General features: G+C 41.7%; 1 protein-coding gene across 6 annotated transcripts in view; it reads left to right on the forward strand.

Moving 5' to 3' along the window:
- KLF7 (KLF transcription factor 7) overlaps positions 1 to 12,403 on the forward strand; it is a 112,418-nt gene extending 100,015 nt beyond the window's left edge. For 2 of the 6 annotated variants that reach the window (XM_060106366.1, XM_060106364.1), the window contains one exon: positions 7,047 to 12,403. In XM_060106366.1, the coding sequence (XP_059962349.1) occupies positions 7,047 to 7,098 (52 nt within the window). In that variant the 3' untranslated portion in view covers positions 7,099 to 12,403. The remainder of the gene's footprint in view (positions 1 to 7,046) is intronic. The other 4 variants (XR_009533182.1, XR_009533184.1, XR_009533183.1 and 1 more) reach the window with 4 other exon arrangements.
- Positions 12,404 to 13,283: the final 880 nt, after the last annotated feature.

Below are 13,283 nucleotides of genomic sequence, written 5' to 3' on the forward strand. Positions count from 1 at the left end.
TGTGACATCTTTGTCTGGTTTTGGTATCAGGGTGATGGTGTCCTCGTAGAATACATTTGGGAGTGTTCCTCCCTCTGCTACATTTTGGAAGAGTTTGAGAAGGATAGGTGTTAGCTCTTCTCTAAATGTTTGATAGACTTCACCTGTGAAACCATCTGGTCCTGGGCTTTTGTTTGTTGGAAGACTTTCAATCAGAGTCTCAATTTCAGTGCTTGTGATTGGTCTGTTTATATTTTCTACTTCTTCCTGGTTCAGTCTCGGAAGGTTGTGCTTTTCTAAGAATTTGTCCATTTCTTCCAGGTTGTCCATTTTATTGGCATAGAGTTGCTTGTAGAAATCTCTCATGATCCTTTGTATTTCTGCAGTGTAAATTGTTACTTCTCCTTTTTCATTTCTAATTCATTGAATTGAGTCTTCTCCCTTTTTTACTTGATGAGTCTGGCTAATGGTTTATCAATTTTGTTTATCTTCTCAAAGAACCAGTTTTTAGTTTTATTGATCTTTGCTATTATTTTCTTTGTTTGTTTTTCATTTATTTCTCATCTGATATTTATGATTTCTTTCCTTCTGCTAACTTTGGGATCTTTTTTGTTCTTCTTTCTCTAACTGTTTTAGGTTTAAGTTTAGGTTGTTTATTTGAGATGTTTCTTGTTTCTTGAGGTAGGATTGTATTGCTATAAACTTCCCTCTTAGAACTGCTTTTGCTGCATCCCATAGGTTTTGGGTCGTCGTGTTTTCGTTGTCATTTGTTTCTAGGTATTTTTTGATTTCCTCTTTGATTTCTTCAGTGATCTCTTGGTTATTTAGTAGTGTATTATTTAGCCTCCATGTGTTTCTATTTTTTTACAGATTGTTTTCTGTAATTGATATCTAGTCTCATGACAGTGTAGTCGGAAACGATACTTGATACGATTTCAATTTTCATAAATTTACCAAGGCTTGATTTTTGACCCAAGGTATGCTCTGTTTTGGAGAATGTTCCATGAGCACTTGAGAAGAAAGTATATCCTGTTGTTTTTGGTTGGAATGTCCTATAAATATCCATTAAGTCCACCTTGTTTAATGTATCATTTAAAATTTGTGTTTCCTTATTCATTTTCATTTCGGATGATCTGTCTATTGGTGAAAGTGGGGTGTTCAAGTCCCCTACTCTGATTGTGTTACAGTCGATTTCCCCTTTTATGGCTGTTAGCATTTGCCTTATGTATTGAGGTGCTCCTATGTTGGGTGCATAAATATTTACAATTGTTATATCTTCTTCTTGGATTGATCCCTTGAGCATTATGTAGTGTCTTTCTTTGTCTCTTTTAATAGTCTTTATTTTAAAGTCTATTTTGTCTGATATGAGAATTGCTACTCCAGCTTTCTTTTGATTTCCATTTGAATATCTTTTCCCATCCCCTCACTTTCAGTCTGTATGTGTCCCTAGGTCTGAAGTGGGTCTCTTGTAGACAGCATATATATGGGTCTTGTTTGTGTATCCATTCAGCCAGTCTATGTCTTTTGGTTGGAGCATTTAATCCATTTACATTTAAAGTAATTATTGATATGTATGTTCCTATTACCATTTTCTTAATTGTTTTGGGTTTGTTACTGTAGATCTTTTCCTTCTCTTGTGTTTCCTGCCTAGAGAAGTTCCTTTAGCATTTGTTGTAAAGCTGGTTTGGTGGTGCTGAATTCTCTTAGCTTTTGCTTGTCTGAAAAGCTTTTGATTTCTCTGTCAAATCTGAATGAGATCCTTGCTGGGTAGAGTAATCTTGGTTGTCGGTTTTTCCCTTTTATCACTTGAAGTGTGTCCTGCCACTCCCTTCTGGCTTGCAGAGTTTCTGCTGAAAGAGCAGCTGTTAACCTATGGGGATTCCCTTGTGTGTTATTTGTTGTTTTTCCGTTGCTGCTTTTAATATTTTTTCTTTGCATTTAATTTTTGATAGTTTGATTAATATGTGTTTTGGTATGTTTCTCCTTGGATTTATCCTGTATAGGACCTTCTGCACTTCCTGGACTTGATTGACTATTTCCTTTCCCATAGTAGGGAAGTTTTCAACTCTAATCTCTTCAAATATTTTCTCAGTCCCTTTCTTTTTCTCTTCTTCTTCTGGGACCCCTATAATTCGAATGTTGGTGCATTTAATGTTGTCCCAGAGGTGTCTGAGACTGTCCTCAATTCTTTTCATTCTCTTTTCTTTATTCTGCTCTATGGTAATTATTTCCACTGTTTTATCTTCCAGGTCACTTATCAGTTCTTCTGCCTCAGTTATTCTGCTATTGATTCCTTCTAGAGAATTTTTAATTTCATTTATTGTATTGTTCATCATTGTTTGTTTGCTCTTTAGTTCTTCTAGGTCCTTCTTAAACATTTCTTGTATTTTCTGCATTCTATTTCTAAGATTTTGGATCATCTTTACTATCATTACTCTGAATTCTTTTTCACGTAGACTGCCTATTTCCTCCTCATTTGTTTGGTCTGATGGGTTTTTACCTTGCTCCTTCATCTGCTGTGTGTTTCTCTCTCTTATGATTTTGCTTAACTTACTGCTTTTTGGGGTCTGCTTTTCACAGGCTGCAGGTTCATAGTTCCCAGTGTTTTTGGTGTCTCCCCCCAGTGGCTAAGGTTGGTTCAGTGGGTTGTGTAGGCTTCCTGGTGGAGGGGACTGGTGCTTGTGTTCTAGTGGATGAGGCTAGATCTTCTCTTTCTGGTGGGCAGGACCATGTCCGGGGGTGTGTTTTGGGGTGTCTGTGACCTTATTATGATTTTAGGCAGCCTCTCTGCTGATGGGTTGGGTTGTGTTCCTGTCTTGCTAGTTGTTTGGCATAGGTTGTCCAGCACTGTAGCTTGCTGGTCGTTGAGTGGAGCTGGGTCTTAGCGTTGAGTTGGAGATCTCTGGGAGGCTTTCGCCATTTTATATTATGTGGACCCAGGAGGTCTCTGGTGGACCAGTGTCCTAAACTCAGCTCTCCCACCTCAGAGCACCAAGACCCTGTCAGCCATACAGCAGTGAAAATCTGCAGTCTTTTCCTCTAAGATCAGGAACAAGACAAGGTTGCCTCCTCTTAACTACTTCTATTCATATAGTACTGGAAGTCCTTTTTGGACAGAAAGATCTTACTCCTGGATTGTCATAATGACTTGATGATGATCAGTTAACCACAATTTGACTTATTCACGAAGTCCGGAGTGCAGTCCTGTAACAGTTGTATCCTAGGGCAAATTATTGAACTTCTCTGTATATCAATTCCTCATCTTCTTCAACTGTTTTATAAAAATGTTAGCCACCCCTCTTCAGATTTATGGTTTTCAGTAACACTGTCTTGATCTCTCAAGAATGATGGTGCTGATAAAGAGTTCAAAGAAGTAATCATAAGAATGCTTGCCAGGCTTGGGAGAAGAAAGGAGGAACTCAGTGAGAACTTCAACGAAGACCTCTGAATGCAAAGGCCATACTGCCTGTGGTTTATTGTCCCATATTTCTGTAGGTCAGAAATCCAGCATGGCCTGGCTAGGTCCTCTCCTCAGAGTATCGTAAGGCTTCTTGCTATGGTAGGCCTGAAGTCCCATTTCCTTGTTTGCTATCAGCCAGAACCACTCTTAGCTCCTAGAGGCTGCCCACATTCCTTGCCCTGCAGTCTTCTTCATCTCCAGTTCAGAAACCACCTAGTCTAATTCTAAACATCATGTACTTCCTAGAATTTTAACAAATAATGATGTTAGTTTGATTCGGGAGGGGTGCAGTTACATTTCATACCATGTCAAAGATTTGGTTTACTTTTTTCTGAAAAAACTTGAAGGGTAAAGATAGTTGCTTGTACATATATTGCTAGGTACCCAGCACAGGCTAGGCAAGTGGTAAAAGCAGAATAAAAGTATGGAACACATACATTATGGAGTGGTAATTTCAAATGAAGTCCTATATCAAGAATACTGTTGTCCTGTATGTTCTCAGGATATGGAAAGGAAAGGAAAGAGGTTTTGTACTGCCATGACTTATACTTTGCTTCTTACTGTCTCAAATCCCCATGTGCCTCTTTTGGACAGGCAGGATTCTTAGTACCTGCTCTGTTGCTTTCTTAGAGGTCCTTACTGCTCAGGCCTGACCAGATTAACTTCTGGATTAGTTTTCTAGCTGCTGCCATTACCAATTGCCACAAATTTATATCACCCTTATTTATCTTTATAAATTATTATCTTACAGCTCTGTAGGTTAGAAGTCCAACACAGGTCTCACTGGGGACAAAATCAAGATGGGGGCTGTGCTCTGTTGCTTTCTGGAGGCTCAAGGGGAGAATCCATTTCCTTGTCTTTTCCAGCTTTCAGCTTTGCCCACATTCCTTGGCTCCTGACCCCATTCCTTCATCATCAAAGCTGTTGAGTCCTTCTCATGCTGCCCCCTCTCTGGTTTTCTCTTTTAATTCCCTCTTCCACTTTTGAAGACCCTTGTGGTGACATTGGGCCTACCCAGATAAATCAGAGTAATCTCCCTATCTTAAGATCAGTTGATCAGCAAATTAATTCCATCCACAACCTTAACTCCCCGTTGTCTTTGAACCTAACATATTCACAAGTCCTGGGGATGAAGTGTAGATATCTGGGGAGGGCCATCCGTTATTCTGCCTACTACAAACTCTTTAAATCAACAGCTCAGCTTGACCTTCTTTTCAGCCTAAAAAGCAGATATGGCTAAGAGCATGGGCTCTGGAGTCAGGCTACTTGGGTTCAAATTTTGGCTTTGCCTCTTTTTGATGAGTATCTCATCTGGTAGTGGGGATAAGAATGGTACCGTCTTTATATAGAGTTCTCGTGAGGATGTTAACTTTAAAAAGCAAATACCTACAAAAAGAACTTCCTGGCTTAGATCTTCCTCCTCAAAGCTGTTGAGCTGAAGGACGGAGAAAAGAAAGAAGGGAGGAAGGGAGGGAGGGAAAGAAAGAGAAGAGGCAGTGGGCAGTACTAAGTGTGCCTTCAGGACAGGACAGAGTGGTGCAAGTCAAATACTAAATTCCCTGCAGGCTGTATTGCTTTTTCTTGTACCAGTGACATCAAGTACTTGCTTTTAAGGAAAATTTATCACTGTTTTATAGTAAATCAAATCCCCTTTCAATGGAACTCTAAGGGATTATCCAAGTATCTTGCTCATACCAAATCAGAGCCTGAAATAAGTGGTTATAGTTAGAATTACTATTATTCAACACGTTATTGGATTAGATAATTTTCTACTGTACTTTTCCCTTTTTTTTTTCATTTTACCTTTGTTCTGTTTTGCTTCATTTCCTTGAGGTTCTGTCCTGCACGTGTACCTGTTTATGAAATGAGCACAAAAGGTGTGTGGAGAAATGTTGGGATCAGGGGATAGGGCCGGTTTTTGTTTGTTTGTTGTTTGTTTTAGGAATGAACAAATACAGGGAAATTCTGCACTGAACAGGAAACCTTGCTAACCTGAGCAGGACAGCTTGCTAACATCCCAACAAGACTTTTGGACTGTGAGGATATCTCAGGCCTCAGGGGATCCTGGGAACATTCTCCCAGGTAGGAGGGTGGCCAGTTTCTAGAAGAGGATCTGAGGGAGGCTGTTCACCCAGAGCTAAGAATGACTGCTGTCTGAGGTGCTGACTTCACTGGGATTCCAGCCAGAACCTGAGACTGTATGTAGGCTTTGGGGATATGGAAATGGCCACTCTATTAGTTACAAGTACAGAACCCTGATTCAGACTGGTGCTAGCTTCCAAGGGTATTTATTAGCTCTAATAACTAAGAAGAATAGAATTGGATTTGTCTTTTGGCTTGGCTGGGTCCAGGTTCTCAGATGTTTTTCATCAGGACTAGAAACTCTCTCTTCCTTTCTATCCCCTGGCCCCATTTTTCTCTGTTGACTTCGTTCTCAAGCAGGCTCTTTCCCACATGGCCATATGGACACCAACAGCTCCAGGCTTCAGTATTAGTATCTTAGCCCCAGTGGAAAGAGAGCTTCTCTCTTCCAGTAGTTTCAGCAAATGTCCCAGAGCTGGCTCTCATTGACCTTTGTGGGTCACATGACTGTCACTAAGCAGGTCACTGTGGCCATGAAACTTCAGCCTTAGGAGGAGGGTCAGGCCCATACAATTGAGAACACAGAAGAGTTTCTGTCCCGGGCAAGATCAAGTTGGTGGTGTCAGAAGAAGGGGGAAGGAGTGAAAACAACCACTGCATCAGCTCTGAGGCTGACAAAGGCACTCAGCGGTGGACGTTGGGTACCAAGAAACAGTTCAAAAGAGTGGGCTTACAGATCTGCCTGGGTTCTCACCCCATGACTGCCACTCACTGGCTGTGTGACCCAAGCCTCAGTGTCCTTATTTAGCACATGCACACAAAAGGGGTGCAAAGATTTACCATGGAAGGCTGCTGAGGATATTATTGGGGTGAGATTGGGGAAATTGCTAGCACATGCCTGCACATGATACCAACCTTAATAAACATGAGCTTTTTCTCGACTTGAATATAGAGTGTCTATATAGACCTGCAGGTATCACAGGCAACATTTCTGGGCTTCCATTGTAAAGCTTAGGATTGAAATCTGGGTGTTGAAATGTTAGAGTTTCATCCTTCAATGGTACAGGCTAATCATTCTTTATTTACCCTATACGGGCATGACACGTCATTTCCAACACACTTTTACCCATGTTTCTTCTTTAATAATGACAATTTCGATAGTAATAGTTAATATTCATTGAGATCTTACCATGTGCCAGAGACTTTTCTAAGCACTTTACATAGATCATCTCATTTAATCCTCACAACCAATCTATGAAGTAAGTGCTGTAATTATCCCCGTTTTATTGAGGAGGAATTAAAGCACAGAGAGGTTAAGGTGCTCAGAGTCACACAGCTATTGGAAGAGCTGGGATTTGAACCCAAGCAGTCCGACTCCTGAGCTCACCTTCCCTACACACTTTATTTCTCAACACATACGCACGGCCTCTCTTCAAGGTAGGGCTAATCGTTTTCTAAGGGGTGATGGAAGTTGAGTTCTTTACCCAGATCTCTCTAATATCCTTGTTATTTTTATGTCTCCTAGGTGTTTTTCCAGGTCTGACCATCTTGCCCTCCATATGAAGAGACATATCTAAAAAACCTAAAGGCCACAGTTGCCATGGCGCCGGCCGTTGTCTGAAGGAAATGCCACGAGGCAGGGGGCTGGACTTCAGGCGGGGACCCATTGCCTCGCAGAAGAAAGTTCTCACTTATTAAACCTCTGTGTACACACATGCACAGACACACACAGACACCCACACACGCGCTCACACATAGACACACACACGCGCACACACACACTGTCATGCACTCAGCTATATTTAAAATATATACGTCTATTCTTTATGCCTTGCCCTAGCCAGATGGTAGAAGACGAAGAAGAAGGAAACCAGGTGAACTCAGCAAGGCAGTCTGGCTGCTTACTTCAGCACTATTGGAATTATTTCCCGCTGTTGCCAATGGAAATCAAAGAAAACGGATATGACGTCTCTGCAGGTGGACGGCAGTAAGAGGGGCTTATTTAACTCGCTTCTCAGTGCAACTTGATAGGAGAATACAACGTCTTAAAGTTGCATATGTGTAGCACTAATGTTTCTTTTTAAATAGTTGGGGGAAAATGACCTAGAAAACCAAATTGCAGTTTGGTAGCCAAAATTAACTCTTGGTTTATTTGTCCTTTGTGTGTGAAAAGTCCTACTATTCCGTGCGTCCGACTTCCTCACAGAACTGTTGATCAGTTTTGGTTCTTCTTAGTACTATTGAGATCTATCCAGTTGATACCAACGGCCTTAGCGGCGGCAGACTCTGGAATAACTCCTTACACCTTTCTGGCCTGCATTTCTCTAGACTTCACTCTCCAGGGAGGAGTTTTCTTTTCTTACTTTTTGACTCTCTTGCACACCATATGCACTAGGGATTCTGGAAACTTCTAGCATGACTGCAAAGTGGCCAAGAGAATAAAGTCCTTGATGATAAATCACAGTATATCCCTTGAGCCTCACCTTATTGCCAGTGCTAGATTTTTTCTTTTTAATCTCTGTTTTTTGCTAACGAAAACTTGAAAAGCTTATTTGGAAGCTTAAATGTTTTATCTTTTCTCCATGGACTAAACCTCTCCAGGACTCTCTCTCTCGGCACCTGGATGTCCAGCTCTCGAAGCAGCCAATCAGATGGGACATCACACTTTTCTCATCCCCCTTGAGGCATCCTGACCTCAGCTTACAGTGATCAACCCTGTGCTGTATGTCATTGCTACCCTATAACCAGTTTCAGCATAGATGTTGCTAGTCTCAAAGGGCAGCTGCATATTTAACCTAACTCTGGGTTATGACCTGACAAAAAGCCAAAAATATCACTCTTTCCAGGAGTGGGGAGAACAGAGGATGCCTCCCAAGTCTAGTGACTTCAAAAAATATCACCCTTTCTTCCTCTCTCATACCCACTGAGTCCTATCACTCCACTTGTTAAAACACACCGTTCAAAACGCCATTGTGGGAATGAAGGGTGGACATTTAAAGAAAGGGTTGAGATATTTCTCTCCTGCTCTGTGTAAAAAGAGAGACATATTTCTGATTTTTTTTTTTTTTTTTTTGGCTAGGCCCACCATGACTTGTGACCTAGAGCACCCGGGATCAACCGAGGCCTCACTCTTACTCTGCAAGCTGACGCCGAGGGGGTTACATGCCTCACTTTCCATCCCCCACACACAATCCAATATCGGCCTCCATCTACCCGCATTCTTAGCTAGCTGGCACTGGCCTCAACTCCAAAGACTGCCTTTAGGACCATTAAATGGCCTATGCAAGCAAGCGGGGTGGTTTTAGGGCAGATTGTATATTTTGTATATTCTGGGACCATCCCTTCAAGACACGACTAAAAAAACAAAAATGGCACTTGGTCCACCCATGGTTGCTGCTCCTTCATCCAGCTGGCTCCCCTCCTGCCCTCCTTGACTGTTTGACTCATTGACTGTTAAAATGCCACCCCGTACCTATTTGGGATGCAAAAGTGAAGTCTTTGAAAGGAAATAATAATGTAAGAAACACAGATACATTCATGACAGCAGCCTTCAAGATCCTTGGCATTTGGTTTCTCAGCTTTCTTCAAACTTTGATTTCACTGACATGTTGAAACTACTCGTCTGAGGGCAAAGGAGCCTCCTTATCACAAATGCTGTAGCTGCCAATTGGACACTTGGGGCATTCTGAGGTCTCGCCCTTAAAGTTTTCTTTCCCTTTTTCCTTTTTTCAATTTAGACCAAAAAAAAAAGAAAAAAAGAAAAAAAAAAAAAGAAAAATGAAATAAAAAAAAAAACAGCAAAAAAAGGAAAAACCACCCTAAACACACATACACACAAAATCTGCCCATTTGCCAGAGGCAATTATGTATATGTTAGTAGGAGGGTATTTAAAAAAATCAGTTTTATTCCAAAGATTTAAAACTAGACATGACTTAGAAACCATTTCTGGAGCACTGCTTGCTGACAATCTCATAGTTCTCGACTGCATTCGAGTGCATTTGTAGCCAGTCCATCAGGGCGGACCATGGGATTATATTTGAATGTGTGGTGCATCCTTTCTCGATGAAGGATGTGTGAGGGACCTTGACCCTCAGCTGTATTAGACTGTAGCGCCTCCAGTCGGTGCACTAGATGAAACCTTAGGCACCCCAGGTTTTGTTGGTTCGTTGGTTTCCCCTTCTAGAGCAGCCTCCGGCATGACTGCACGCACACACCAGTGATGGCGTTACCCATGGCTGCCACGATTTACAAACGTTCTCTCCCCAGCTGGAGTTGCTCTTGCCTCTCGAAATGCTATTATTATTAAGGGTTTATAATACTTAATTTAATTTTTGAACTGACCAATGCAAGGCTCTATTAAAAAGAAAGTTTAAAAAAAATGCAAAAGAGTAATCATTGCTTGCTCGCTCCCCGTTGTCATCTGTGGTCTTGAGAAGATCTCATTTGAACGTGGCAGAACAAAGGGCATTTGGTCTTCATCAGCGTCTGAAATGTTCGGCAGTTTCTCTCTCTTTGGAATCGGTGAGGTCCTTTGTAATCTGCTCCTGACCTTTCTCTGAGCAGGGTGCACTGAACCTCGATGGTGGGGCTGGCTTGCTTGCTTCAGGTATTTGTTGACTGTGAGAATTGGCCTGAGAATTTGGTGGGCGCTAAGTGTATGGCTTTGAAACTGTTCTTCTCTAGCCCGATTGACACCTCTGAATGATCACCAGTCCTGTCCGTGGTGGGTGGGGTGGGGGGCAGTAGCCCCAATCGTTTTGGAAATGGATTTGTGATCAAGTGTCCATCATCTCTGAAATGGCAGAGATGGTTGGAAATAGCCTGCTGGCATGAACAGGCTTTCCAAGAAATAACCTGAAGCTAGTTTGCTTCCAAGAGGACAGGTTATTTAGAACAGTGCTTTAACTGACCTTTGAAATACAGTAAACCGCTTTCTCGTTTAAATTGTTACCTCCCAACATTCCAGGGGATCTCAAATTTGAAAGGAAAAACCTGGCATGGTGTTTCTTGTGGTTGTCCTCTCAAGCTCGGTTTATCCAGGGTTCAGAGTTTGACGTATAGGAAAAGAGTGTTTCGAAGCCATTGACAGTTTTCTTTATTTCAATGTGTGCTTCTTTCTCCTACCACACGGCTGTAAGTCAAAGGTGTGGAAACCTGAAATTATAATGCTGCTCCTGGCTACTGGCCTCCTGCCCCACTGATGGTTCATTGCCCAGCTTAATGCCTGGTGGTGATGAGTATTTATGTCCAGAAAAAGAGATGTTTGGATTCCATGACAGAGCTGCATTTTATAAAAATATCAGAGACCCCCAGAATGAACTTCATGCTGACCATTTCCCTCTCCTCTCTGTGCTCTCCCTTGCAAAGCCCTTCAAGTGTCCCCTGTCCTCCCCTCCTGCACCTCTTGTGCCCTTTTTACATCTTTGATTGCCTGATGATAACAGGGTAAAAAAAGACAGCCAACCTCACGCATGATTAGCAGAACTGATTCCTATGTTTTAAAAACTCTTCTTTGAATCTAGAAGCCAGAGAAGTTTTTTTTTTTTAAGGATTTCAGTTTGAGATAAGCTTCCAGATTAGCCATGTCTATTTGCATCAAAGGGGAAATAACTGGGACTTTCAGGGCGGCTCAGCCAGTGCATTCAGAACATTCTGCGTATAGCCCCAACTCCTGAATTCTATGGCAAAGTCAAAAGAAATGAGCTCAAATGGCAAGAACAGCAAATCTTAGTGATTAGTTTTATTGGTTCAAAATGGTCTCCTCTATGGAGGTCACTTCATAAAATATAAAATACAGTGCAAAGTGCTTTTGGCTTTTCTTCTGCATGAGTTGGTTTTAGGAGAAGGAAGAAGGTTGGGAAAGTCAGAGATGCAACATATTTCACTACAAAAATCAGGTTCATTGTTTCTTTTTTAAAAAAATCTTACGAGGGCCAGCATTTCTGGCCGCAGTTTTGCACCCAGATCTTTGCCAAAGTGAAAATTCGTTAAGTAGAACCTGGTTGAAATCTACTTGCGGAAGCGTCCTCTGGCATCTTCCGGAAGTGGCCACTGCCAAGTGTGGGGTGGAGGGAGGAGGAGAGAATTTGCATTCCGGGTCTGGATTACATTTCGGTAAACATGGTGATATTTCGGTTTGAAAAGGGGCTGGCCTGAGTGTATACATCGATGCCTCTTTGATGGTCTACTTTCCTCAATGAGGATCTTTGGGAAGACTTGAGACGGAACAACGAAAATGTGTCAAAGGAAGCAAAAACTGCTTGTAAATGTGAGATCCCATGACGAACTGCCTGAGGCTTCAGGGTTTTCTCTTGCTTTTAACACTCGCTTAAATCTCCTCTGTTGATTCCTAATAGATCCTGGAAAAGGGGAAAAATAAAGCTGCAATTAACTTTCTTCCGTGCACCCTTCCAATAGAGTACTGTATTCTTCAGGTGTTTTGCATTTACGTGTAAGTCCTCGGGAAACAGGTATCCAAAACGGAGAGAGAAATCCTAGGCCGTCACTTCACAAATATCCCAAACGAGATACTCTTTTCAAACAGGGCTCCCTCTCAGCAGTCACGAGGGAAGGTTGATGTGTTCTTTGTTGGGGACTGTTTATACAATTTTTTTCAACTGTGAGCTTTGGAATCGTAAACTGCTTTGACTCCAGCTTCTGTCTACTGCCATAAAATGCACCCCACGTCAGAATAATGAGGGTGGTATGTGTGCACGCAGCTAGACACGTGTGCACGTGTACCTGATGTACCTTCGCAGAAGGAAAACACTTAGGCTACTGACGTTTACGAGGAGTAGCCACCAGTGCCTAATATATTTTCGGGGGGATGGATGCTTATAATTGCCAGTATATTGAAAACACACTGGGAGTTCCACGTAGAGGGGAGGGGCTGAGGGTGGGGAGAGGGGACCTTGTAATCCTAGGCCTTTGGGACCCGAGGCAGAATGATTTCTGCACATCTAGGTCCCGAAAGGCTTTGGGGCTCACTGGCTGGTCCTCAACCTTTTTTGTTTTTGTTTTTCTCCGCATGCATTTTCTATCTAAACCCAGGTTGAGTTGAATTTCTTGATCTTTCACTTCTGCTTCATTCCAGGGAGGAAAAATACACCTGTTACGGCCAAAATCTCCTTGCTAACACAGAGGCAAAAATAAATGTTTCATGTTTTTGAAGCCTCCCCCGTCCTTTCCATAAAGGCCCCCCAAACTCCTTCGGTTCCGTCACCCTCTCCCTCCTCCTACCACGCAACCTCCCAGCCACTGCCACTTTTCTTTCAACTCTCTATCATGCTCTTAACAGTTGCTTGAAGGACTTTATTTTTGCACTGTACGTTTTCTTTTTGCCAGACGTGTCTAACAAGTGTGTTAGGAGAGACCTACTCCCAGCCCTACCCCTCCCACACCTCCCTCGGTCACATGCTCTCTCTCAGGCCTTCTCTGGTATTTATAATATATCACAGAAGTACCCAGTCTTATAGCCCTCGGTTATGCCTTTTTTTGACATTTTATTTTTTTTAAGCTTTTTATATATATATATAAATATATTACTTTGTCAAGTTTTTTTGCTGTACAAAAGTCTTAAGATTTAAAACTATTATTTGTATTATATGATGGTGGTATGTTAATGTTACAAAATTATTAATGAAGAAAAAATTTATTTTTGTTACTGGTCTGTTTCATAATTCTTTTTTAAATTGGTATATTGTAAGATATCTATGCAAAAAATGTTATGTGACGCATTTTTATTTAAGAATGTAATATGTG

The sequence above is a fragment of the Mesoplodon densirostris genome, chromosome 8, assembly GCF_025265405.1.
Source record: "Mesoplodon densirostris isolate mMesDen1 chromosome 8, mMesDen1 primary haplotype, whole genome shotgun sequence".
Taxonomy (NCBI): Eukaryota; Metazoa; Chordata; class Mammalia; order Artiodactyla; family Ziphiidae; genus Mesoplodon; species Mesoplodon densirostris.